The 24729-nt window shown below is 37.1% G+C and overlaps 1 protein-coding gene across 16 annotated transcripts in view; it reads left to right on the forward strand.

The window, feature by feature from the left end:
- The window catches only part of SYNE1 (spectrin repeat containing nuclear envelope protein 1), a 494933-nt gene that overhangs the window by 149233 nt on the left and 320971 nt on the right, over nt 1-24729 (forward strand). For all 16 annotated transcript variants that reach the window (XM_044924087.2, XM_044924084.2, XM_044924085.2 and 13 more), the window contains 11 exons: nt 4365-4477; nt 5051-5219; nt 11382-11478; nt 12189-12391; nt 14274-14438; nt 14908-15060; nt 16102-16245; nt 18595-18768; nt 21685-21843; nt 22138-22302; nt 24012-24146. In XM_044924087.2, the coding sequence (XP_044780022.2) occupies nt 4365-4477; nt 5051-5219; nt 11382-11478; nt 12189-12391; nt 14274-14438; nt 14908-15060; nt 16102-16245; nt 18595-18768; nt 21685-21843; nt 22138-22302; nt 24012-24146 (1677 nt within the window). The remainder of the gene's footprint in view (nt 1-4364; nt 4478-5050; nt 5220-11381; nt 11479-12188; nt 12392-14273; nt 14439-14907; nt 15061-16101; nt 16246-18594; nt 18769-21684; nt 21844-22137; nt 22303-24011; nt 24147-24729) is intronic.

Consider the following 24729-nt stretch of genomic DNA (forward strand, 5'->3'; position numbering starts at 1 on the left):
CATTACTTTGCCAATAAAGGTCCATTTAGTCAAGGCTATGGTTTTTCCAGTGTGGTCATGTATAGATGCGAGAGTCGGACTATGAAGAAAGCTGAGCACCGAAGAATTGATGCTTTTGAACTGTGGTGTTGGAGAAGACTCTTGAGAGTCCCTTGGACTGCAAGGAGACCCAACCAGTCCATTCTAAAAGAGATCAGCCCTGGGTGTTCTTTGGAAGGAACGACGCTAAAGCTGAAACTCCAGTACTTTGGCCACCTCATGCAGAGTTGACTCATTGGAAAAGACTCTGATGCTGGGAGGGATTGGGGGCAAGAGGAAAAGGGGATGACAGAGGATGAGATGGCTGGATGGCATCACTGACTCTATGAGCATGAGTTTGAGTGAACTCCAGGAGATGGTGATGGACAGGGAGGCCTGGTGTGCTGCTATTCATGGGGTCACAAAGAGTCGGACATGACTGAGCGACTGAACTGAACTGAACTGATTCTGGGAAAGGTTGAAGGCTGGAGGAGAAGGGGAATAACAGAGGATGATATGGTTGGATGGCATCACTGACTCAATGGACATGAGTTTGAGTAAACTCTGGGAATTGTTGATGGACAGGGAGGCCAGGCGTGCTGCAGTCCATGGGGTCACAAAGAGTCAGACTCGACTGAGCAACTGAACTGAACTGAACTGCATGGGATGATCAAATTTTCAATAGATTTATGGGAAGTCTAGTTTTATTCAATAGATACTTGTTAGGATATACAATTAATTCTCAAACAAAATTCTAGGATATACAATTAATTTTAGAGCAAAATTGTTGGCTCTGCTTTTTAATATGCTGTCTAGGTTTGTCATCGCTTTTCTTCCAAGTAGGAAGCATCTTTTAATTTCATGGCTACAGTCACCATCCACAGTGATTTTGGAGCCCAAGAAAACAATAATTAATTAAGCAGTTAATAACTTGTAAAGACTTCTGTTCTGGAGTCTATTTGTCTGATATTGATGCACACATATGAGACTTCTTTTATTAGAATTTTCCTGGCTTGTTGTTTTCTATTGTATTAATTTCAACCTATCCTTGTTCTTAATGTTCAGGAATATCTCTTTTAAAAAGCAGATAGTTCTATTCTGTTTGTCTAATCTGACAATCTCTCACTTTCCATAAGGAAATATATATTCCATTCACATTTATTTATAATTACTGATATATCTGAATTTGTTTCTACCATTTATTTCTATTTGCCCTACTTTTTCTTTCTTTCTTTTTCCCCTGCATTCTTCCTGTTTATAAGTTGATTGAAGGAATTTTTTAAAAATTTTTTAAGGGGAGGAAAATTGCTTTAAAATGTTTGATTGAGGGGTTTTGTTGTCATTGTTGATTTGCTTCCCTATTTTTCTTATTCCATGTTTTCCCTCAAACTGTCTTCAAGTTATAAACTGTAGTTGTGTAATGTGATTGTCCTTGAAATTATACCATAGATACTTAATGAAATTGAAAATCAATGTCTTGACCTCCTTTTAATCCATATAAGGAATTAAGAACACTTTAACTGGGTCCTACTCTTCTAACTTGCAAACTGTTATTGTCAAGTATTAAATTACTTACATTTTTCTACCACTGTGAATGTATTGTTTCTGCTGGTTCTCACTCATGGTAGCGTGTCTCCTGTGTTTGGCGATATTTGCATTCTTCATTTTGTGTTTGCATTTGCTATCAACCAGGGACACATCAGCTCTCTTGGAGGGTTCTAGCTAACTGTTGAGTTATCACTTTCAATATTTCTCACATTATTCAAGTTCCAAGACTTGCGCGGTATTGATATTTGTCCAGGACAATCAGCTTTTATATATATATATATTTATTTATTTATTTATTTTAATTGGAGGCTAATTACAATGTTGTATTGGTTTTGCCCTACATCAACATGAATCTGCCACGGGTGTACATGTGTTCCCCAACCTGAACCCCTTCCACCTCCCTCCCCATGCCATCCCTCTGGGTCATCCTAGTGCACCAGCTGTGGTACATATACACAATGCAGTATTACTCAGCCATTAAAAAGAATACATTTGAATCAGTTCTAATGAGGTGGACAATCAGCTTTTTCAATGATTTTGTTCATAGGTCTGTGATTCAGTTTTGGGTCATGTTTTACTGAAAATGGGAAACTTAAAGGTTTCACTTACTTCCTGTGAGCCCACTAGTGAACTAAAGTCATACGCTGTGCTCAGCATCTGGTTGCTTTGTAGTGAGACAGCCTTTCAGAGGACCCAGCAGCATCACAGCATCTGTATTCTTTTGTCACGTTTAAAAATGTTTTTGTTTGTTTTGATTTCTTGTCAAGATTTTTTTCAAGTCATTAGATATAGAAAACTACAACAGGGAAAGCTTCTCGGAAGACAACTGGACATTTGGAAATTCCAGTAGAGTCACAGACTCCCACCCACACATTAACATGTAGTCACACAGAACAAATAAGAGGTGGGAGTGGTGGTAGCTCTAAACTTGCCCTGAAGTCATTTGGGGGAGTTTTGGTCAAGATATAAGCTATAGAACTGTGTCTACAGGTTAAGAAGGAGGCAGACAAGTGATTGAAATACTCAAGCAATAGCTACTCTAGGATGGTCCGCTGTTCTCTGGGATCAGCTCTGAGATGTCTGTGGTGCCCTCCCACTGGGAACAGGGAACTTGTGAATATCTGTGCCATTACCTACAGACTCAGAGCACCTCAGAAGGTGATAATAGCAAGTACATATCAAGATAGAAATAGTTTGGGGCTGGAATTTTTTCTACAATGTAACAAATAACATCCTCTGAAGGAAAAGAAAATTAATCCTTTATGTTAACAAACATGTATGACTTTAGCGTCTTAGTTTATATATGAAAGCCTTCATTTGTACCTGTCTATCAAGTGTCTTCGGAGAAGGCAATGGCACCCCACTCCAGTTCTCTTGCCTGGAAAATCCATGGACAGAGGAGCCTGGTAGGCTGCAGTCCATGAGGTCGCTAAGAGTCGGACACGACTGAGCGACTTCACTTTCACTTTTCTCTTTCATGCACTGGAGAAGGAAATGGCAACCGACTCCAGTGTTCTTGCCTGGAGAATCCCAGGGATGGCGGAGCCTGGTGGGCTGTCGTCTATGGGGTCACACAGAGTTGGACATGACTGAAGCGACTTAGCATCAAGTGTCTTATGTTTTAGGCTGTTTTCTTGCTTCTATTTTCTCCGATTAATCTACTAAATCTTAGTGTGAAACACTATTAGTTAATTAATTTAAAATATATATATATGTTTTTATTTGGCACATCAGGTCTTAGTTGCAGCACGTAGGATCTTTGGTCTCTGGTGTGATATGCAGGACCTTTAGTTGTTGCAATGGGGATCTAGTTCTCTGACCAGGGATTGAACCCAGGCCCCCTGCATTGGATGTGCAGAGTCTTAGCCACTGGACCACCAGGGAAGTCCCAAAAGAGTGTTGATTTTTCTAATTCATTCTGGTAGGTTAACGTATCTTATTTTTTAGTGAGTGACAATCTGTTGGCTATTTACTCTGCTATTGAGAAACCACCTAAGCTCTAGAAAATATGGCATGAATCTGTTTTCACTTCTCTCCTTCTTTGCTTTTATGTGAGAAATTAGCTAGGAATTGTGAAGGACATGTGAATCTTCATATAAATATATCTTCTGACAATGAAAAACTCAGAAAACAAATCTAAATACATTATTAAAAGTTTTTGGAGTTCTGTACAATCTAGACAGAATCTTTATAAACATCACATTTACTCTTCCCACTGTGATATCTATGGGACATTCCCTGTGCTTGTTTGAAATCTTCTAACCATAAGAGTGTTTTCATAATATGTGGTAATGCAATTGATTTACTTTAAGATGGCAAGCAAGCATAACTTTAGGGTAGCCTGCACACACTCAGAATAAAATAGAGAATTTAATATTTTTAGTTTTACCTTTAAAGGGTTAAACTAGTTGTACCTAGTTTTAAGCTTTGGAAAACCAATAGATTCAAAATCAGGGAAAAAGAAAAATGCTAACATTTATCGTTTATAGCACTAACTACATCTTCCTTTGGACCATGTGCCTTTAAAATGTCTGAATGCATTGCTGTGCAAGTGTCATGTGTGTTTAAAAGATGCCATAATTATTAGCTACGGCTCTAGCACAGGGCCTTATGGACAAGCACCCAGGCTCCTGTACAAGGTAAAAGCCTGTGCTCCACAGCAAGCCGCGTATGGCTGCGGCAGCACCATCAAATTGTTGAATACATTGACTCATCCGTGCAGGCTGGAAATTATGCTGCTTAGCTTCCTGTGAACATGTTTCTTCATTTTTTATTTTTTTAAAAAAATTGTATCTTAGGATCTGCTTCAAAACACAGATGCCCACAAAAGAGCATTCCATGAAATCTACCGAACCAGGTCTGTGAACGGGATCCCAGTGCCGCCTGATCAATTAGAGGACATGGCCGAGAGGTAAGAGAATGTCTGATTTTGAATGAAGTGTAGTTAAAAGGCTCGGTGGATGCTTTTTTTTTCCATGTCTTTTCTTTCTGAGTTAATTTTTTTTTTTTTTTTTTTTTTTTTTTTTTTTTTTTTTTACCTAGATGCTTGCATTTGGTACATAAAAACTGGGTTCCCATAGCATATGCTGAGAATGCCAACATTCTAATATATGATTAGTTAAAAAGAGTAAACCAGCATGTACCCACAGCCTGAAAAATCACAGAAATGGTTTCTTCAGAGGCTGTATTTTTATTCAGTACTGTGAGGAACATTATGTAATATTGCAAAAACAGCTTCTAAAAGAAACAGATGAGAGCGATCTTGGCAGGAGAAAGAACTAAATCAAAGACTTCAATCAATCGTGATTTGCCTTTAAACCCAGAGCTAGAAACCGAACCAGCTTTCCTGAGAGTAATTGATCAGCCAGAGTTTAGAAGACCTTGTGCCTGCATTTTATTTAATACTGACGTGTAACAGGTTAAGTAAGCCCCGTTCTGTTACTATTAGTTACATTCTGTAAATTCTCTGGTGTTTTGTTTCTAGGTTTCATTTTGTTTCCTCCACATCAGAGCTACACTTAATGAAAATGGAATTTCTAGAATTAAAGTACCGTCTGCTCTCACTGCTGGTTCTTGCAGAGTCAAAGCTGAAGTCTTGGATCATCAAGTATGGGGGCAGAGACTCAGTGGAGCTACTTCTGCAAAACTACATCGTAAGTCTCCCCGAGGCTCTGCCAGAGGTCAGAGGTACCCTGGGTTTAGTATCTAATACCTTCCAGTTTATTGGACATTGTGTCTTTTATCTTGAATTTAAACCTTAAGTTACCAGTGTGTAAAATGGGTTTAATGTAAATCTGTGAGATTTTCACAGCAATCTGAAATATACACCTGTATTCTTTGGAGTATAAAATGTTTTGCAGCTTTAATCATGTTGAACCAATTTTGATGAGCTTTCTTGCTTAAAAAAAAGAAAGTTTTTGTATTGCATACAACTGATTGTGAGCTCACTACTGAAGCTGACTTAAAATACTTAAACATTTTAAGCTTTCTAAAATCCAATCATGAGTAGTTGAGGACAATTCTCACTTGTTCAGTGGGAACTAATTTTTTTTTTTTTTTTAGATTAGTTCAAGCATGCCTTGTTTATGGCCATGCTGTGAGTTTCATTACTTCCTGTGTACGCCTAGGAAAAGTAAAATTTTGTCTGTGAACCTGTAAGAACTTAATTTTTGAGGAGTATTTTCTACTTTGGGCTATCAGTATAGATAATCCTGTATGTACATAGACGAGTAGCCCTGCATTAATGAGGGAAGTAGGCCCTACTGTAGTTTCCATTTACATGTAATCAGAGAATTATAATTATTAACAGGAGTTTATTTCTCTTCAAGATGCTCCTCAATTAATTAGCAACACAGATATGCTCACAAAATTAATAGAACATCTCAGTCCTTTGTTTCATTTGTATTTATTTAGAAGTTCTAACCGATAAATTAATTCATTTAAAATATAAGCCCATTTCTAACCTGACTAGTCTCAGTGGTTCTGTTACCAACATGACTGAATATTTATTGAATCACATTTTTACTGAAGTATGCTAGAACCATAATATATTTTGCTACATTTTAATGTTATTTTCTACATAATAAATGAATAACATGCATTTAAAAAAATTTAACAAGTTTGCAATAAAAATATTTCTCTAGATTTACTATAATTTTCTAGGAAACATTTGTCCAAAAATGTGAAATATGTGACAATATGTTGTTCCCTTATTCATTTTGAATGATTTTGGAAAGTAATGAGAAATCTGATTTTCTTTTTAACTTTGAGCATTTACATTAGTCCTACAAATATTAAATGCAGATATACATGTATATTTTCTGGTTTAGTCATGTCAAATGATACACTCTGAGCTCAGTAGGTAATTATTCAGGATCCATCTTTGTTCTTGCTATTTAAGGACAGCCAATTAGATTGAAATGCCTAATGAGACTGTTTCACCAGGTTAATGTTCCAACACAAAGATGTTAATAATTCTCTTTGAACTTCTCACATGAAGCATATGTAGCTAAAGAATTATGATTAATGATAAAAAAATCAGTACTTTCTACCTACTTCATAAATAGACATTCACTGAGCTGGTAATTTTAAACTGTTTTGTAATGTGTCTCGCAAAATTATTTGTAAGATTGCTAATAACTCTATAAATATAGCGGGCTTTAATGAATATTTCCTGATATTCTTGTTCCCTGATGAAAGATATGTATTTGTCACCTAAACTATTCCAAAAGAGGTTTAAGATATTCATAGTTCAGTAGTTTTAATAATTAGAGGATGTTGGATATTTTCCATGTGCCAAGTGCTTTACATGTGTCATCTTCCATCTCAAACATGACCCTATGGGCTGGGTGTTCTCACACTGTTTCATTGATGAAATGGGACTTTTGAATGTTCAAGTCTCATGCTCCAAGTGGCATAGTTAATAAGAAGTGGAATCTGGATTTGAATCCGCATCTTTCTGCATCAAAAGCCTTTGTGTTTATGAATTTTATGAGAATTCCCAGGTGACACGAGTGGTAAAGAATGCGCCTCCAATGCAAGAGACATAAGAGGTGTGGGTTCAAGCCCTGAGTCAGGAAGATCCCCTGGAGGAGGGCATGGAACCCACTCTAGTATTCTTGCCTGGAGAATCCCACAGACAGAGGAGCCTGGTTGACTATAGTCCTTAGGGTCACAAAGAGTCAGACATGACTGAAGTGACTTAGCATGCACTGAACTTTACTTTCTAACAAATTGGCTGGGAAAAAAATTTTTTTTTAAAACTGGAAAGTCCAAATAATTGAAATGATATTCTGTAGCTCAGTGAACTAAAGAATGTCATTCACATAAACATCAGTTCCATTCAATGTTGGTCCATAATTGACAATATTTAACATTTCCATGCTGAAGCCTGTTAGTTACTCTTATATATAATAGGCAGCATGGTATTGAGGCAGGGTGTGGTTGGATTCTTGGGGAGATTTTTGGGACACTATAGATTATTCTATGTGGCCACCAGTGACATAGGATTGTGTTGGATCAGGACTCAGCTCCTCACTGCCTATGTGACCTTATACATAACTTAATGTCTAGAAGACATACTCTTTTCCAAAATTTTAACAATAATAAGAATTCTTCTAAGGAACAAAGACTGACACTTCATTTTTTTCCTTCTATCTCACATGCCACAGAGCTTCTCTCATTCTTCTGGAGTTTTCGGGAAAATCATTCTTTTTAGAAGAGACTGTTTCAAAGTGCATGAAGATTTAAAAAAAAAAACATAAAATCAGTTTCTTAAATATAATCCTTTACTTGGTTTCTAAAAAAACATTATTGTAATGAGCCATATGCTGCTACATCATCAAATAAGCAAAGTAATATTTGGGATATAAGACTTCCATAATTATCTTTTCCTTCATCTGAATTCTCAATTCTATTCTATTTATCTGCAAGGAAAAAAAGATACTTTTTTTAAGAGTTGGGAAACTAAAGAATGTGTTTCCTCCTTTAAAAAGTGCCTCTTTTAAGAGGCACTTAGGTACACAGCCCCTAAGTGCTCAAGGAATTCTTAGAAAATATTAATACTTCATGAATGCTTGTTGATTAAATTAGGCCACAGGATCCTGGTAAGAGATTACATACTGTAATGTAAATAAGAAGATGATTGGTTTGGTTCTTGATGTCAGAACTGTTCATGACATAACTGTGTTACTTAACACATGCTCCAATTTTATAGTGGAAGAAATGAGACAGAATTTCATTCTTTCACATAGAAGAAAAGCTCTTGGGAGTGTAGATAAAGTGAATGCAGCCTATGCAATGTGAACATTTAGTCTAATATTTGTAATGATTTTATTAAAGTCAATAGGCAGTTCTAATGAAAGTACTTCTCACATCTCAGTTGATTTTTTAAAACCTTAAATTGTCTGGTTTAGCTCTCTTTGAGTGAAATTCATGAGCTTTGTAGTTATTATATTTCTCTTTTCAGAGTAGAAATTTACTCCCTTCCAATTCTTTGAATTTTGCAGCATAAAGAAATAGCTTCCTTTTCTTGAAGTGCCATCAACTTTAAAAGTCCTTTGACCAACACAGCTAATTTGTTGAACTTGATTTCAAAATGTAAGCTGTATTAAAAAAAAATAATAAACTAACCCCATCACTGGTATTTTAAACACACATTTGTGCTTAATTTGGCATTCTTCTGAAAGACTTTGTCTAGATGGCTCACAGCGAAAAAGGGAGTTAGCAGTCCTTCTGCTGAAGTGATTCTAATAGACAAAATAATTCATCTTGCTAAGTGGAGTTACTCAGGACTCAGAAAGAAAGGGCAGAAGTAAATGAAACAATTTTAAAACTAAAATAACAAATAAGGCTTCTTCCTCAAAAATTTATTATTTAGTTTTCCTCGTAGTTTTTCAGTAGCTAAGTCATGTCCAACTCTTTGCAACCCCATGGACTGCAGCATGCCAGGCTTCTCTGTCCTTCACTGTCTCCCAGAGCTTGCTCAAACTCATGTCCATTGAGTTGGTGATGCTGTCTAACCATCTCATCCTCTGCTGCCCCCTTCTCCTCCTGCCTTCAGTCTTTCCCAGCATCAGGGTTTTTTCCCAATGAATTGACTCTTCGCATCAGGTGGCCGAAGTGTTGGAGCTTCAACTTCAGCATCAGTCCTTCCAGTGAATATTCAGGGTTGATTTCCTTTAGGATTGACTGATGTGATCTCCTTGCAGTCCAAGGGATTCTCAAGAGTCTTTGAAAGCATTAATCTGTCACTGCTCAGCCTTCTTTATGGTCAAATTCTCACATCCGTACATGACTACCGGAAAGACTATAGCTTTGACCATATGACCTTTGTCAGCAAAGTGATGTCTTTGTCCTTATAGGAAAACTCAAAAGTACTTTAATGAATTTCTACATTTATAATATTCTTAAAACATTCTTCTCCCCACCCATACCAAAAATTAAACCAAAAAATAACTTTTCTCTCTTGTTCATTTATAATGAATTTGTAAATCACTCTAGCAAAAGCATGTGTATGTTTTAATGTCCGATGTAGGCACTGTTTTCCATTTATTTGACACTTTGAGCAATTGTTTTCCCATTAGCTCCTTGAAATTGGGTCCAAACTAAATGGACACTATTTTTTAAAACTTTGCTGAATATATTTGTTTCTTCGGTTTCTTACAAGGTCTTGAAAATTAGGTGTAATCATCCATGTTTGATGAAATCAGGACCTTATTTGTGAAATTATTCAAAGTTTAAATTCCATTAAATTACTCTTTCTCCATTTGGGGAGCAGGTAGAGGTTAAGGGAATAGGACATAAGGCTAAATAATGAGCTAACCAATTCTCAACAAAAATAAGAAAGCCTATTTCACTTATTGGGTAAGGTATTCATCAGGGAATCCCTCATTCCAGATAATTCGCAGCTTTATTCAATATACCCATGAAGAATAGTTACTATGTAGTAAATTCAAACATAAAATGGTATGAAATGTATTATATGTAACTTTTTAAATATAGTCATGAAATGCTATAAATTTCTATTAATAAAATCTAGGGATGCCTATGAAATTGTTGTATGAATAGTTTTGCATCTGCTCACAAGCATTTTGCATCTCCACATTAAGCATTCATCAGCATCCTATTCAGAACTTCAGCTAGTTTTTGAAGACCAATTTTATATTCTATAGTAGTGACACAAAGTATTTTACTGAGTTTAAATCATAGGAAGTAATTACACTATTAAAAGAAATTAAGAAGCCTTTGGTAATATGTTGTTATCTATAATTGCTTTAATTTTCTACTTTTAGAAAAGTAGGAATAATTTTTGAAACAGGAATTATTTCATATTTCCTGGAGTTAGCAATAATAAAAATCACCTGTGTGTCCTCCATTAGTCTCCATTTGCTTATAGTAACTCTAATGCATACGTAAATTGCATACAGACATATTAGATATAGGGGCTCCCCAGTAGCTCAGCGGTAAAGAATCCACCTGCAATGCAGGAGACGTGGGTTCAGTCCCTGGGTTGGGAACATCCCCAGAGAAGGAAATGGCAGTCCACTCCAGGATTCTTGCCTGGAGAATCCCATGGACAGAGGAGCCTAACGGGCTAGAGTCCACAGGGTTGCAAGAGTTGAACATGACTTAGCAACTAAACCACCACCGTATTAGATATAGATGTATCTTATCTTTAATTTTTATGCTGAGGCTTCCCTGGTGGCTCAGAGGTCAAAATGCAGGAGACCCAGGTTCAATCACTGGGTCGGGAAGATCCCCTGGAGAAGGATTAATAAAAATATGAGAACATGGATAACATGGATAGGATGTATGATTATTTAGCAATTTTCTACTTGGAAATATTTTTGTATTTACTTTTCAAGAAAGTGTGCCTTGTGCCAGTTATTTATACTCTGAAATACCTCAGAATCATCATCCACCAGAATTATTGTTTAAAGAGCAACAGAATCCCACAGCTAAGACCCAGTGGGACACTTTCAAATGTTGTTCCAAATTTAGTGCTTTCTAAATGTTAGCCCCACATACTCTGGAGAAGCTTCTGTCTCTTCTAAAAACAAACCCTTGGGTGGAGAAGAAGTGTAATATTTTCTCAATCTAGGGGTGAATTAGAAGCAAAAGTGGGGAATAACATTATATTCTCAGGAATAATCAGGTTATTTACAGCAGTTGAATTAAGTCGATATTTTGAAGAAAAATGAGGTTGGTAAATTTGGGTAACATAGCCACATACCTGCACTGCAGAAGACTGACTTTGGCATGCCTGCATATAAGCCTATATTAGTTATCACCTAACTGTTCCCTCTTTTTTCTAGTCTTTTATAGAAAACAGCAAGTTCTTTGAACAATATGAAGTGACATACCAGATCTTGAAACAGACAGCTGAGATGTATGTCAAAGCTGATGGTTCAGGTAAAGCACAAGACAGAATTTGTTGTAGTATTGAATACAGTAGAATTAGAACGATTTTCTGTACGATTAAATCAGTTTTTCTCTGCAGAATCTTTGTGTGACCATGCCATTGGCCTGAAAATTCATATTGGATTCAGTTCCCTTGACTTTGTATTATGCCTCTCCTATGTATATGCGTGTGTGTGTGTGTGTGTGTGTGATTTTCTAAGAGAAAGGAAAATAAGTTTTCACTTTCTAAGTTGTAATGGTCAAACCTGTTTTAAATTCCAATGGTTAAAGGCAAAATTGGACCAACCTGAATATTATAATAAAATGAATGAAAACTTAAGTTCGTGGAAAGACACAATTGTAAAATATGTCTGTTTCATTTTGCAGATATATTTCTCATATTTGCTGAAAATGAACTATAGCATTTATGATTGTACTATATATGTGTCTATCTGAATGCATATAAAATGAAAACAAATCTATGCCATCTTTATTTATATATACCATTTATCAGAAATTTTAAATATTCATTGTCTTTAATCTTTATAAATATCTATAAATAAGATATAAGGCATCCCCAACATTAGCTGAATGTGATTCTAACGTTACATCTGTTAAATTTAAAATCCTAAGAAGAATCATGAATGCCCTCCAATAGACCCTAGAAAAAAGGTGTAGTGGATTTAAAATATAAAACAGGGATTATAACTTATCTGTTTCAGTGGAAGAAGCTGAGAATGTGATGAAATTCATGAATGAAACCACTGCCCAGTGGAGGAACCTCTCCGTGGAAGTCAGGAGTGTGCGAAGCATGCTGGAGGAAGTCATCGCCAACTGGGACCGATACGGCAATACCGTGACTAGTCTTCAGGCTTGGCTCGAGGATGCTGAAAAAATGCTAAATCAGTCAGAACATGCCAAAAAGGTAAGACTGCTACTTACAACTAACAAGCACAGGCGAATTTGGAAATAGGTGACTTTCACAGCAAACTTCTTTAGGGAGTGTTATGTGTTTGCATACGTGTCACACAAATCCTGACTTCTCCTTAAACGCTGCACTTTCAGGTTAGTAAATTATTTTAGACCAAGAAATGTTCTGCTTTTAAAGCTTAACATTAAGACAGTATTGGACTTGTGCATTCAGAGAGCCATCACTGTGGAGGGGCAGCCAAACCCAGTGGGCAGCAGAGGGCGCTATACACACAATAAGGTCTATGACTTAAAGGGTGCAGCCTCTGGATTTCCTAATTTAAGGGAGGATGAAAACAATTTTGGGCTTCCCAGGAATTCACCTGCTAACGCAGGAGACGCAGGAGACCCAGGAGACCCGAGTTCGATCCCTGGGTCAGGAAGATCCTCTAGCGAAAGAAATGGCAACCCACTCCAGTATTCTTTCCTGGAAAATTCCATGGACAGAGGAGCCTGGTGGGCTACATTAGTCCATGGGGTCGGAAAGAGTCGGATAAGACTGAGCGACTGAATGCTGATCATTTAAAACAATTCTGGCTAACGTAGCCCTAAATCTGTGTGATGGCATTATACAGATTCAACAGATGGGTCACCACATGTTTGTCTCTCTGGAAGTTTGTTTTTGGATTTTATCAACTGTCATTCAAGGTCTTCTTCTGGGTAGGAGTGATTTTCTTTCCTCCAGTTACAGGTGTGTGCAAGAATTGCTGTCTTTAATATCACTTACATTAAAATATCACATGAAATGGACTGATTTCCATATATATACTTCTCAATGGGAGTCTGGTATTTTCTCATGGAAAAACAACTTTTATGTAAAACATTAAAATGCCAGACCCCCATTAAGAGGTATGGCACTTATATTAGAATTACTGCTTGCCATTCAAGTTTGGTTCTTTGATTATTATGTTATACAAGCAGATGTATAATTTTTATATGTTTCCCATTCTATATGTCATATAGATTAAGTGCTTTCATGTACCTGAGCAACTGTAACCCACACAGATTTTGGCTTTTCTGGTTAGACTGGCAGTGCCCTAGCAGATGTCGTATGTGATCATTTCATCCAAGGGGATATAACCACCAGAAACAGAAGTGTTCTCACTGGTTTATGTAGGAAGTCCTCCCACACATGACTTGTGAAATCGATTTTGAATTATGGTGTTCTTGGTTTTTACCATGGTGCATATGTGTGTGTGTGCACACGCACACAATTTGAAATCCAGTGGAAGCTGCTCCATTATCAGATGTGTAACCTTAAATAAGGAAGGATGTCATTGTATTATGTATTCTTGGCCCAGATAATTACTTTTTAAAAATTTTCCTTGAAGAGTTTATCTTCATGATTGTTAATTATCTTCATGGACTGTATTCAGATTTTAAAATTTGATTTTAATATCAAAAGTAATCAGTAAAATCTTTCTTGAGAAAGATATATATATATATATTCCCTAAAGCTATATATTCCCTAAAATATTATACCTTTTATATGACTCTGGCACTGGTATTTACTAGCCTGAAGAATAGAGGCACAAGTCCCTTACATTCACAGAAATTCAGCTTTTTCATCCGCAAAATAGGAATAACAGAATGTGGTCATCATGTTGTTTTGTTTTCAGCAAAATATGTGGCATACATGTTCTTGTGAAAAGGCACAATTTCTAGTTCACATTTTTTAACTTTTTTGTTAAAATTTTCCATTTTGAAAGAGAGTTAAAATTCAGTTTAAAATTTGCACAGATTTTAGAACCAAGGTATTTCTCACGGTCTGGTTACTTTCATATCATCTACTAACCTTTGGTTTATGATTTACAAGAGTGTGCATGTTTCTTGTTCAGGATTTTTTCCGAAATTTGCCTCATTGGATACAGCAGCACACTACCATGAATGATGCTGGCAATTTTTTAATCGAAACCTGTGATGAGATAGTTTCCCGTGATCTCAAACAGCAATTACTGTTGCTAAATGGGCGATGGAGGGAGTTGTTTATGGAAGTCAAGCAAGTATGTTTTTCAAATATGTTTATGCCTAGAACATGGATGGGTGTGTCATAAATGTTGTGATAAACAGTCTGTTTAGAGACTCTTTACTGTTATAGCATGGGCTTATTAAGGCAGAGTACAGATGTGTTTAGAACTGTTATGTTTCTATTTGGTCCTTTATTCTTTCCAATTTGTAATGGAGGAACATAACAGAAATGTATAGTTTGATTAAGGATTATGTTGACATATGGAGCTTACTTACATGGAATGATTCATGCTTTAAATCATAATTCGTTGCTTCTATGCTAGCTCCTTTCTTCTTTTCACAGTAATTTGACTAACTTCAAGTATATCTAAAATAAGAATCAGGAATCAGAGTCTTTCCTACCACCTAACAATTCCAGATAGTATGTAGAAATGAAAGTTAAACAAGCTTCCTGAGTCTTGGCTTAATGGTTTTCTGTGTTGCCCCACTCCCTTTTCTGAACAGTATGCTCGAGCTGATGAGTTGGACAGAATGAAGAAAGAATACAACGATTGTGTTACTATCTTGTCTGATTTTGCAACTGAAGCCCATAGGAAACTTTCAGAGCCCTTAGAAGTCTCTTTTATGAATGTCAAGTTATTAATTCAAGACTTGGAGGTGAGCTGGTTTTCTGGAACATAAAGTGAAAAACCTATTCTATTGTGTAAAGAAATATCAGTGAAGCTACTTAGGTCATTACAAGAACTGTTTCTGTGTCTCCTTGGCATCACTGTGACATGTATGCATATCCTGATTTCTGGTCTCATAAAAAAGCTATCTAAATTTTTTAAGATGTGTATTGACCATAGAGTAACTTCAAAATAGTTTTTTAATAGAAATTTTCATTTTCTACAACTGAATTATAAAGTACCAGGAAAAAACAGGTGTCTGGAGATACCTCTATATAAATGCCTCCAACAATAAAGGATTTACTAAATGAATTGTGCTATTTATATATTTTGAATACCCTGCAGCTCTCAAAAATGAAGCAGTGGAAGCATATTTAATGATATGGAACGACTTTTCCAATATATCATTAAGTAAGAAAAGCAAAACAAAGCATCATCCTTTTTTTGTAAAAATAAAAATAGGTGTAAATACACACAGGAAAAATATTAATTTTGTTTAAGTAATTTTAGCAGAGCCTTGTGGTGGTAGGGGTGTTGGCTCTGGTGTGAGAAGACTGTATTAAGTTTTCATTATTATCTCTAATTTATAAATTTTTGCAATGTTACTTATTTTAAAGAAGTAAGTTGTTTCATTTTTAAAATCAGAATTGCCCCAAATTGTTAACATGCATTTACCTGATATAATGTTTACAGATTACATTAATATGTATCTTGAAAGTGTAAAGATTACTTCTGCTTATCTTTATGTTAACCTAAGGATTTATGGTGATATTTAAGAAAATTTATTTGTTAAATTCTACTTATTTTATTCATTTTCTTATATTTATTTCTATTTATTTTCTTATATCAATATATCATATATTAGTATCATATATTAGTAATGAAGGAAAGTAATCATTGGACTCTCCAAAAGATTATTACAAGTATAGAGTTTTATTCAGTACATACTTATTTGTATCCATTTGTCAAATCTTGAAATTAAGAGTAAATGTATCATGTGTTAACATAGCTGTTTCAATGATTCATGTAGGATATTGAACAGAGGGTGCCTGTGATGGATGCTCAGTATAAGATGATAACAAAGACAGTGCACCTCATTACCAAAGAGATCTCTCAAGAAGAAGCTAATGAAATGTTTGCAACCATGTCTGGGCTCAAAGAGCAACTAACCAAGGTGGGAAAATATTTTTAAAGCATGAAACTCCATTCAGGACCAACATCACTTTCTGCTCGTCTTACTTTTCTGTCACTGCAGGCAACTCATTCACTTGTTAGCAGATCCTGTGTTTATTTCTTATTGGGATTCTTCGTCTAGTAACTTTGTCGTGAGTTTTAAAAAATGAAACTATGGAGATGATAACTGAAGCCTTGCCTCTTTCATGTAGAAGTACTAGTACATGTATTTTAATAGGAAGATAAGCCTCCTCTGGAAGAACAGAGGACCAGTGAGAAGTGATGAAATGGGACGCAAGGGGAGAAGAAGAGGAGGAATACATCATATATTTAAGTGAGAAAGAATTCCAGCATACTCTTGTATTGGGGTGTATTGATATTGGACATACTTACATGCTCTTTATTACACCATTTCTTTTCACTTGCACAGCCACAAAATAGTGAAATTCTTCCCTCTTCATCTCACAGAGCTCACTTTGAACTTAGGATACATACATTTATGCCACTTCTGTGCAGGAAACTCAAAGAATATGAAATGACCCATAAGTCATTTCTATTCTATTGAGGGGTTTTCCTTAACAGCTTTGGAAGTTTCATTAGGATGTTTTATCTATCTAAAGTTGCATTTTATAAAGATGATATTGTTTTCAAAGTCCATTTAAACTGGGTAATTAATACCTGGTTTTTTCCTTAAAAAAAAAAAAAGGAGGTATTATGTAAGTGAAGAGAAAATTTTATAACGAAGAATTGGAAAACAAAGGGAAATAAGACAGAAAACCCTGTTAATTAGAAAAGGAAATTTAGAAAGAGAAAGACCAATATGAAAATATGAAATCAACTGTGGAGAATTCATTTTAAAAAGGAATAAATGAGACAGGTAGAAATAGGAAGAATCAAGGCCATGGAAAGAAGAGAAAATTTTGTCAAACTGGTATATACTAGAATGGTAATTTTAAATCCTTTCAAATATTCAAGATTATTTATAAGGATTTGGTACAATTTGGAGTCAACATTATCAATTAGATAACCTTCAAGCAGCCTTTAGAGCTGTGTCTTGGGCTGGCACATCTCAGCCTAGCTTGGGTTTAGTGATTTAGGGCAACTTCTGAGAAAGCAAATTGCTCCTTTAGACTCAGGTAAGTCATCACACTTTCTTAACTGCTGTGTTAGATATAGCATCTTGGGAAGATTCCTTTTGTGTCCTGAGAAGATTTAGAATGTATACCAATTATTACACATGTCAGCAGATTCTCTTTATTTTGTTCAGTAATTTTAACAGAGCCCTGTGGCAACAGGACAGTGGCTTGCTTTCTATGAGTTTCTCCTTCATTCGGTATATCCAAGAGCATGAGAATAATTATAAGGTAAAGAAAAAAATAAATGATCTACTAACAGATACTTAATTTCCTTTCCTTGGTTTCCAAAAGCATTGGGTTGACCAAAAAGTCCATTCAGGTTTTTTCATACCACCTTAGGGAAAATGCAAATGGTATTTTGGTCAACCCATAATACTTTGGGAGCAACTCTAAATAAAATGAGAGGGGCAGGAAGTTCTTGCAAGATTGTATGAGTTCCTGGATTCCAACAAATATGACAAAGCAGAAATTTGATGGAGATCTTCATCTTCAGGAGCTCATCATGAAGATAAACACAATGCAGGTGTATGAATTAATAACATTTTTAAAAAAGAGAAGTAACAGATGGGAGCTGGGCCAACTCAGATGAGGAAGAACCAGCTTGAGAACCTTTGTGAATAAATTTGTATATGACATGAGTGCTTGGTGTGAGTGGGATATCAATGGGGAAAGAGAGGCTAAGCACGGAGCTTGAAGGAGGTTAGGAGAGGCACAGGACCTCCCTGGGAGGAACGCATCAACAAGTTTGTAAGTTTGTCTAGAGTTAAGGGGTCAAGTAGTGGAGTTCTTAGAAATGAAGTTGGAAAGTCCAAGTCGGCTTAGATAATGGTCATTCATGACTGTCTTAGGTCAGATTTTGAGCCCAATGTGAAGATGGGTTGCAGAGTTCATAAAATGGAATTTGATGCCATCTGGCTCACTGACATAATTTAAATGAGCAAGACCTATCCAAATGAGCAAATACATCCTATAGATGTATTTTCATGAGAAAGCTCTGTAGCATTTACTTGTCTCAGTGGTACAATAGTAGTGCTTTTTTTTTTACATCAAAATTTAACAATACACAGGAAATATCATTAAAGAGTATCTCTGGAGATCTGTAAGCACAGAACGACCCCATAATGAAGAAAACATTCCTGAGAGCTATGAATAGTGCCCTGAGCTTATGGTCTTTCATGGCCTTCGATGCAGTTTGTGTCTTTGTTTTTTTAAAGGTCAAAGACTGTTACTCCCCACTCCTTTCTGAGTCTCAGCAGCTGTTGGTACCGTTGGAGGAATTAGAAAAGCAGATGACGGCCTTTTATGACTCACTTGGGAAAATCGATGAAATTATGACAGTTCTTGAACATGAGGCACAATCTAGTCCTCTTTTTAAACAGAAACATCAGGTAAGGAAATTGTTTTTTTCAGGAGACCTAGTTAATTGAATGCATAGGTAGTAACACTGAGGTGCATATAATGATAGAAATTCAGTGATAGGAGAAGAAAACTTTTAATAGAATAATACTGGCAACTCAAAACAAAATTGCATGGCCAAAGATGAAAAGCCTATGCACTATAGATAGAATAAAAAATGTTATATCTCTCTATATATTTATATATAGGTATATTTACATAGGGGCTTCCCTGGTGCCTCAGTGGTAAAGAATCCACCTGCCAGTGCAGAAGCCAAGGAGATGTGGGTTCGATCCCTGGGCTGGGAAGATCCCCCTGGAGGAGGGCATGGCAACCCACTCCAGTACTCTTGCCTGGAGAATTCCATGGACAGAGGAGCCTGGCAGACTACAATCCATGGGTCACAGAGGGTCAGACATGACTGAAGCGACTTAGGCATACCTGCATATTTATGTAGATAAAAATTGTATAGATAAATTTTAAATTGTATATATTTAGCTATGTACAGAAATAATTGCATTCCATTTCTGTCCAGTGTCTATCATCTGTCTTATGGGATCTTTTCATGGCTCTAGGATTAGACCAGTCGACATGACTATAGCATTCTGGAAATGTATTTGGAGTGAGAATTGTTCTTCTTTGTCTCAGTTGTAGCAAGCAAATCTGTATGCAGAACAGCCTCCTACTGAGTGTGACAGTTAATTGGCTTATTTAATTGGTTTATTATAAATGAACTTAAGCAACAGAGGGTGAAACTGATGGGCAAAAGGTTTGCCACTGTATTCATCAACATAGACTCATGGAAGGAAGGCAGCGTCACTTAGCAGAAAGAGCAGAGAACATCTGAAGTGAGTCAGACAGGTATTCAGATCTGATACAGCAAATTACAAAGCCTTGATTAGCTTTATTTTCTCATGTTTAAATGGGAGTGGTGGTACCTAAGTTGAGAACTTGTTGTAGAGATTACATTAAATATTCTATAATAGGACTAACACATTAGGGCACATACTCTATAACTGTTAGCAATTAACATTATTATTAGTAGTAATGATAAGTCACAATGATGATGCCAATGCAGGAGATGCAAGAGACATGGGTTCAATCCTTGATCCAGGAAGATTCCCCTGGAGATGGAAATGGCAACCCATTCCAGTGTTCTTGCCTGGGAAGTTACATGGACAGAGAAGCCTGGTGGGCTGCATTCCATGGGGTTGCAGAGTCGGACACGAATGAGCGACTGAGCACACACGCAATGATTATACCACCAAACCCTATTCTAATGGGTTCTCATCATATTGGTTAAAGATTGTCTTTGATTTTGAAATCATAGTGCCATTTCCTGTGTTCCCAAATTGCTATATGTCTCCATCAAATAATCCTTTCACAATTAAAATTGTATTTACTATTTTTAATGATAAAATATGAGTAAGATTTTTCTAGGGCTTGCCTGATAGGTCACTTGGTAAAGAATCCACCTGTAATACAGGAGACCCCGGTTTGATTCCTGGGTCAGGAAGATCCGCTGGAGAAGGGACAGGCTACCCACTCTGGTATTCTTGGGCTTCCCTGGTGGCTCACCTCGTAAAGAATCTATCTGCAATGTGGGAGACCTGGGTTTGATCCCTGGGTTGGGAAGATCCCCTGGAGAAGGGAAAGGCTACCCGCTCCAGTATTCTGGCCTGGAGAATTCCATTGACTGTATAAACCACGGAGTCACAAAGAGTCAAATACAACTGCTCAACTTTCACTTTCACTTCAAGATTTTTCTAACATATGTTACTCTCTTACTTCCTAAATGTTCAAAATGAACAAGTATATCCTTACTCTGTCTTCCACAAATAAAACAGAAATCTTGCTCTCAATATTTGCATCTAAGTTACCCAAACTGGTATCCATATTACCAGTTTGAACTATTTCTTCAAAGTAATCAAGGATGCTGAAGTGCAAATGGTGTAGATTCAAGTCAAAAAAATGACTGCTTGCCATGGAGCTGAATAATTTCCATGCTGTCTAAGGCAGAAATTGCCAGGATCCCAGGATATAGTCAGGTGAAAAGGCCTATGAGTCACCATTGCTTCTCATCTGCAAATGCATGACAACTGCCAAGTATTCCCAGGCCCACTAGTCTGCTGCCTTTTGTGTTAGAATCTGGGGTCCACTTGGTAGCTCAGTTGGTAAAGAATCCACCTGTAATGCAAGAATCTGCCTACAATGCAGAAGACCTGGGTTCGACCTCTGGGTTGAGAAGATGCCTTGGAGAAGGAAACGGCAACCCACTCCAGTATTCTTGCCTGGGAAATCCCGTGGACAGAGGAGCCGGTTAGACTGCAGTCCATGCAAGAGTCAGACATAATTTAGCAACTAATCCACCAACCAACCTGGGGTCCACCATTTTATTAATGAGGTTGATAGTTTGTAAACCTTAAGAATTCAAATGTTGTATATTTTAGGATATACAAATTATGTATACTGCTTCAACTAACTCTGTAAAGTATAATATGCACTGGTATTAAATTTATTGAGGTAGATTATAGCCTAATATGTAGATTGATTTCATTATTGTTTTATACAATAAATTATGGACCTGTTGGTAGAAGGAAGGCATGCACCAGGCAGATAACAATTCTGATGCTCTGTCATTCTCTTGACATTAATAAGGTAGGCATGAAATGTAAAAGATTTCAGAAACCTCAGCATGACATTTAAATGTCTTATATAAAAGGCACTGACTTCAGTGATTGCTTAAAATTGTGGTCTTCTGCAAAGCACCACCTCTCCATACTTTTGGTTTTACTTATTGCTGATTAAAAGCCTAAAAGCTATATAATGCTGTTAATGTTTTGTAATGGTTACTGTCATTCTTTCTTGCCCTGTTAAATACTATTGTTGTGAGTTCCCTTTTCTTGTAGGAACTGTTGGCTTGTCAAGAAAGCTGTAAGAAAGCCATGACTCAAATTGAGAAAGGCAGTCAAAGTGTTCAGAAGTTTGTGACCTTGAGCAACGTGTTAAAGCATTTTGATCAGATGAAGCTACAGAGAAAGATTGCAGATATGCATGTTGCTTTTCAGGTAGGTTCACTGCCTGCCTTAGAGACGTGAATGAGGAAAATTCCAAGAAGACTTGTAATTACCCCATTTCATGTCTTCACTCTTGACAAACAGCTCATGTACTGAGGTTGGAAACCAATCGTTTTACTTCTTTCTCTGTTATTAATTAATATTTAGAAGGATTGATTATTGTCATTATAATAACATATATTCCCTCCAAGTGTTTTTTGAAAGAAACAGTATACTTTAACAAATGACATTTTCAATGACTAGAGATCAATATCCCATTATGATTATTATTATTTTTTAATCAAGAATATGGTAAAGAAAACTGGAGATTGGAAGAAACATGTGGAAACCAACAGCCGCTTGATGAAGAAGTTTGAGGAGTCTCGAGCCGAGTTGGAGAAGGTGCTCAGGGTTGCTCAGGAGGGCCTGGAGGAAAAGGGGGACCCAGAAGACCTGCTGAAGAGACACACCGTGAGTGCATCCCACGTGGGCCCTTGAGGATGTGAGGACATGAGCAAGCCATCTTGGATGAAAACTAAAAAGAGCATGATGTTCTAATACAGAGAAGGAGATAGAGACCGGAAGAGAGAGACAGAGAGAAAGGGAAGAAAAAGAAAAGGGAGGGGGAGGAGGAGGAAGGGAAGAAGGAAGGGGAGAGAAGGGGAGAAAGGGAGGGGAGAGGGAGAAATGAGCCAGGAGAAGGAACTTGTTAGATACGAGACCCGAAGAAATGACAGCAAAAAGAATCTCAGAAGCAGTTGATAAGCTGCCCTATAATTCGCCGTTCTTGAGCCCCTGGAGTAGCAGATAACCATGGAAGAGCTAATTCAGACTCTCCAAACTACTAATTCATTATTTAGCTGAAACACTCTTTCATGACCAACATATGCTTTCTAAGAAAGAAGTTAGGGGGATGGCTAAGTCTTTGTGCTTATATCATAATTCTGCCATCTCACACATGGAATAGGTGCCATGTCACTTGAAGTTTGATAGCTGATCTACAACTTGAGCCTGTATTGTGAAGCCATCTCCCTGTTAATCATACTCATTTAAATTATATCAGTATTGAGAATATGAGTAATCTCTTAAATGGTGTATGGAGATGATTCCCTCTGACAATATATACTTTTTTCCTGAAATTTCAGTGGATATTTATGCAAGCCACACTCTCAAATGATGAATGCAATGCATTTGTGATGCAGCTGATGGATTTAGGTTTGATGTCCATGACCATCCAACATCTCATTCAAATTTATACACCCCTACTCTTCTGTTCTTTCTTTTGAATCACTGTGGCTTCCCAGCATACATAATCCTAAGACTTTGTGAGACTTAGCCATGTATATTTTTGCAGGTGTTGTATTCATCTGCCCAGGCTACCATTAAAAAAAAGAAAAAAAAAAAAAAAAGACAGGTTGAGTGGCTTAAGCAATAGGAATTTATTTTCTTAGTTTTGAAAACTAAGTCTGAGCTAAGGGTAGTAGCCTGGCTGGGTTCTGGTGAGGACTCTTCCTGATATGCACTTGGTTACTTCACTGTGTCCTCACATGGCAGAGATAGGTAAAGGGGAAGATCCTCAATGTCTCACCTTGAAAAAGGGCACTAATTCCTTCATGAGAGGCCCACCCTCAGATATCATCGCACCGCAGGTTAGGGCTTCAACATATGACTTTGATGGGATGGGACGGTGAAGAGGGGGCAACACAATTCAGTCCACAGTTTGTGTGCTTGGTGTGAATGCAGAAATGGCTCATAATGAACCAGCAAGGCCTGGAACACACTGCAGTTAGGGAGTGAGGGATTGTGAGGTTTAGTCCTGGCTTCCACTCCGCTCTTCTGACTTTTACCAAAGAGGAACTAAAACTCTGTCCCTGTGGGATCAAGTTTTTAGAATCTCCCATTGACTTTCTAGAATATTCTATCAACTTTAAAAACTGGAAAGACTTTTTTCTAAAAAATAAAAAAGTCCTAGTTGAATTTCAGATTCAATGGCTTCTGATTCATCACTGTGGATAATTTTAGTTTGTTCCTGAAAACAAAATGGTAGTCACCCAGAAGGTTTGAAGAGGGCAGCAGCTGGCTAAGAGGCTTGTTTAGAAGCATGACTACTTCACTGGTGTCTGATGCTGCCTTTTATTCTGCCTGACACTTGTGACCACTCTGTCCCTTCTCCATGCCAGGAGTTTTTCAGTCAGCTGGACCAGAGGGTGCTCAATGCTTTCCTGAAAGCGTGTGACGAGCTCACTGACATTCTGCCTGAGCAGGAGCAGCGGGGCCTGCAGGAAGCCGTCAGAAAGCTCCACAAACAGTGGAAGGTGAGTTGGGACCACACGGGAAGGTCATGTATCATGGACGAGGGAAGAGAACATGAGGGCGTGAGGGTTCAATGGTCAGAGAAATTTAGAAACCAGGAAAAGTTATCATAGTTTTTAATACCTTTCCCATTGAAAAAGCTGAGCTTGAATAAAACAGGAATATGATAGCATTTTGCTTTTCCTGTTTTCTTAAAGATTTTTTTTAATTTTCTTTTGTCTCTGCTTTTTAAAAATTTTTTTAATATAAATGTTTTATTTTAATTGGAGGCTAATTACTTTACAATATTGTATTGGTTTTGCCATACATCGACATGAATCCACCATTGGTGTACAAGTGTTCCCCATCCTGAACCCTCTCCCCCACCTCCCTCCCCATACCATCCCTCTGGGTCATCCCAGTGCACCAGCCCCGAGCATCCTGTATCATGCATCAAACCTGGACTGGCAATTCGTTTCACATATGATAATATATATGTTTCAATGCCATTCTCCCAAATCGTCCCACCCTCGCCCTCTCCCACAGAGTCCAAAAGACTGTTCTATACATCTGTGTCTCTTTTGCTGCCTTGCATGCAGGGTTATC

The sequence above is a fragment of the Bubalus bubalis genome, chromosome 10 (genome assembly GCF_019923935.1).
Source record: "Bubalus bubalis isolate 160015118507 breed Murrah chromosome 10, NDDB_SH_1, whole genome shotgun sequence".
In the NCBI taxonomy this organism is placed as follows: domain Eukaryota; kingdom Metazoa; phylum Chordata; class Mammalia; order Artiodactyla; family Bovidae; genus Bubalus; species Bubalus bubalis.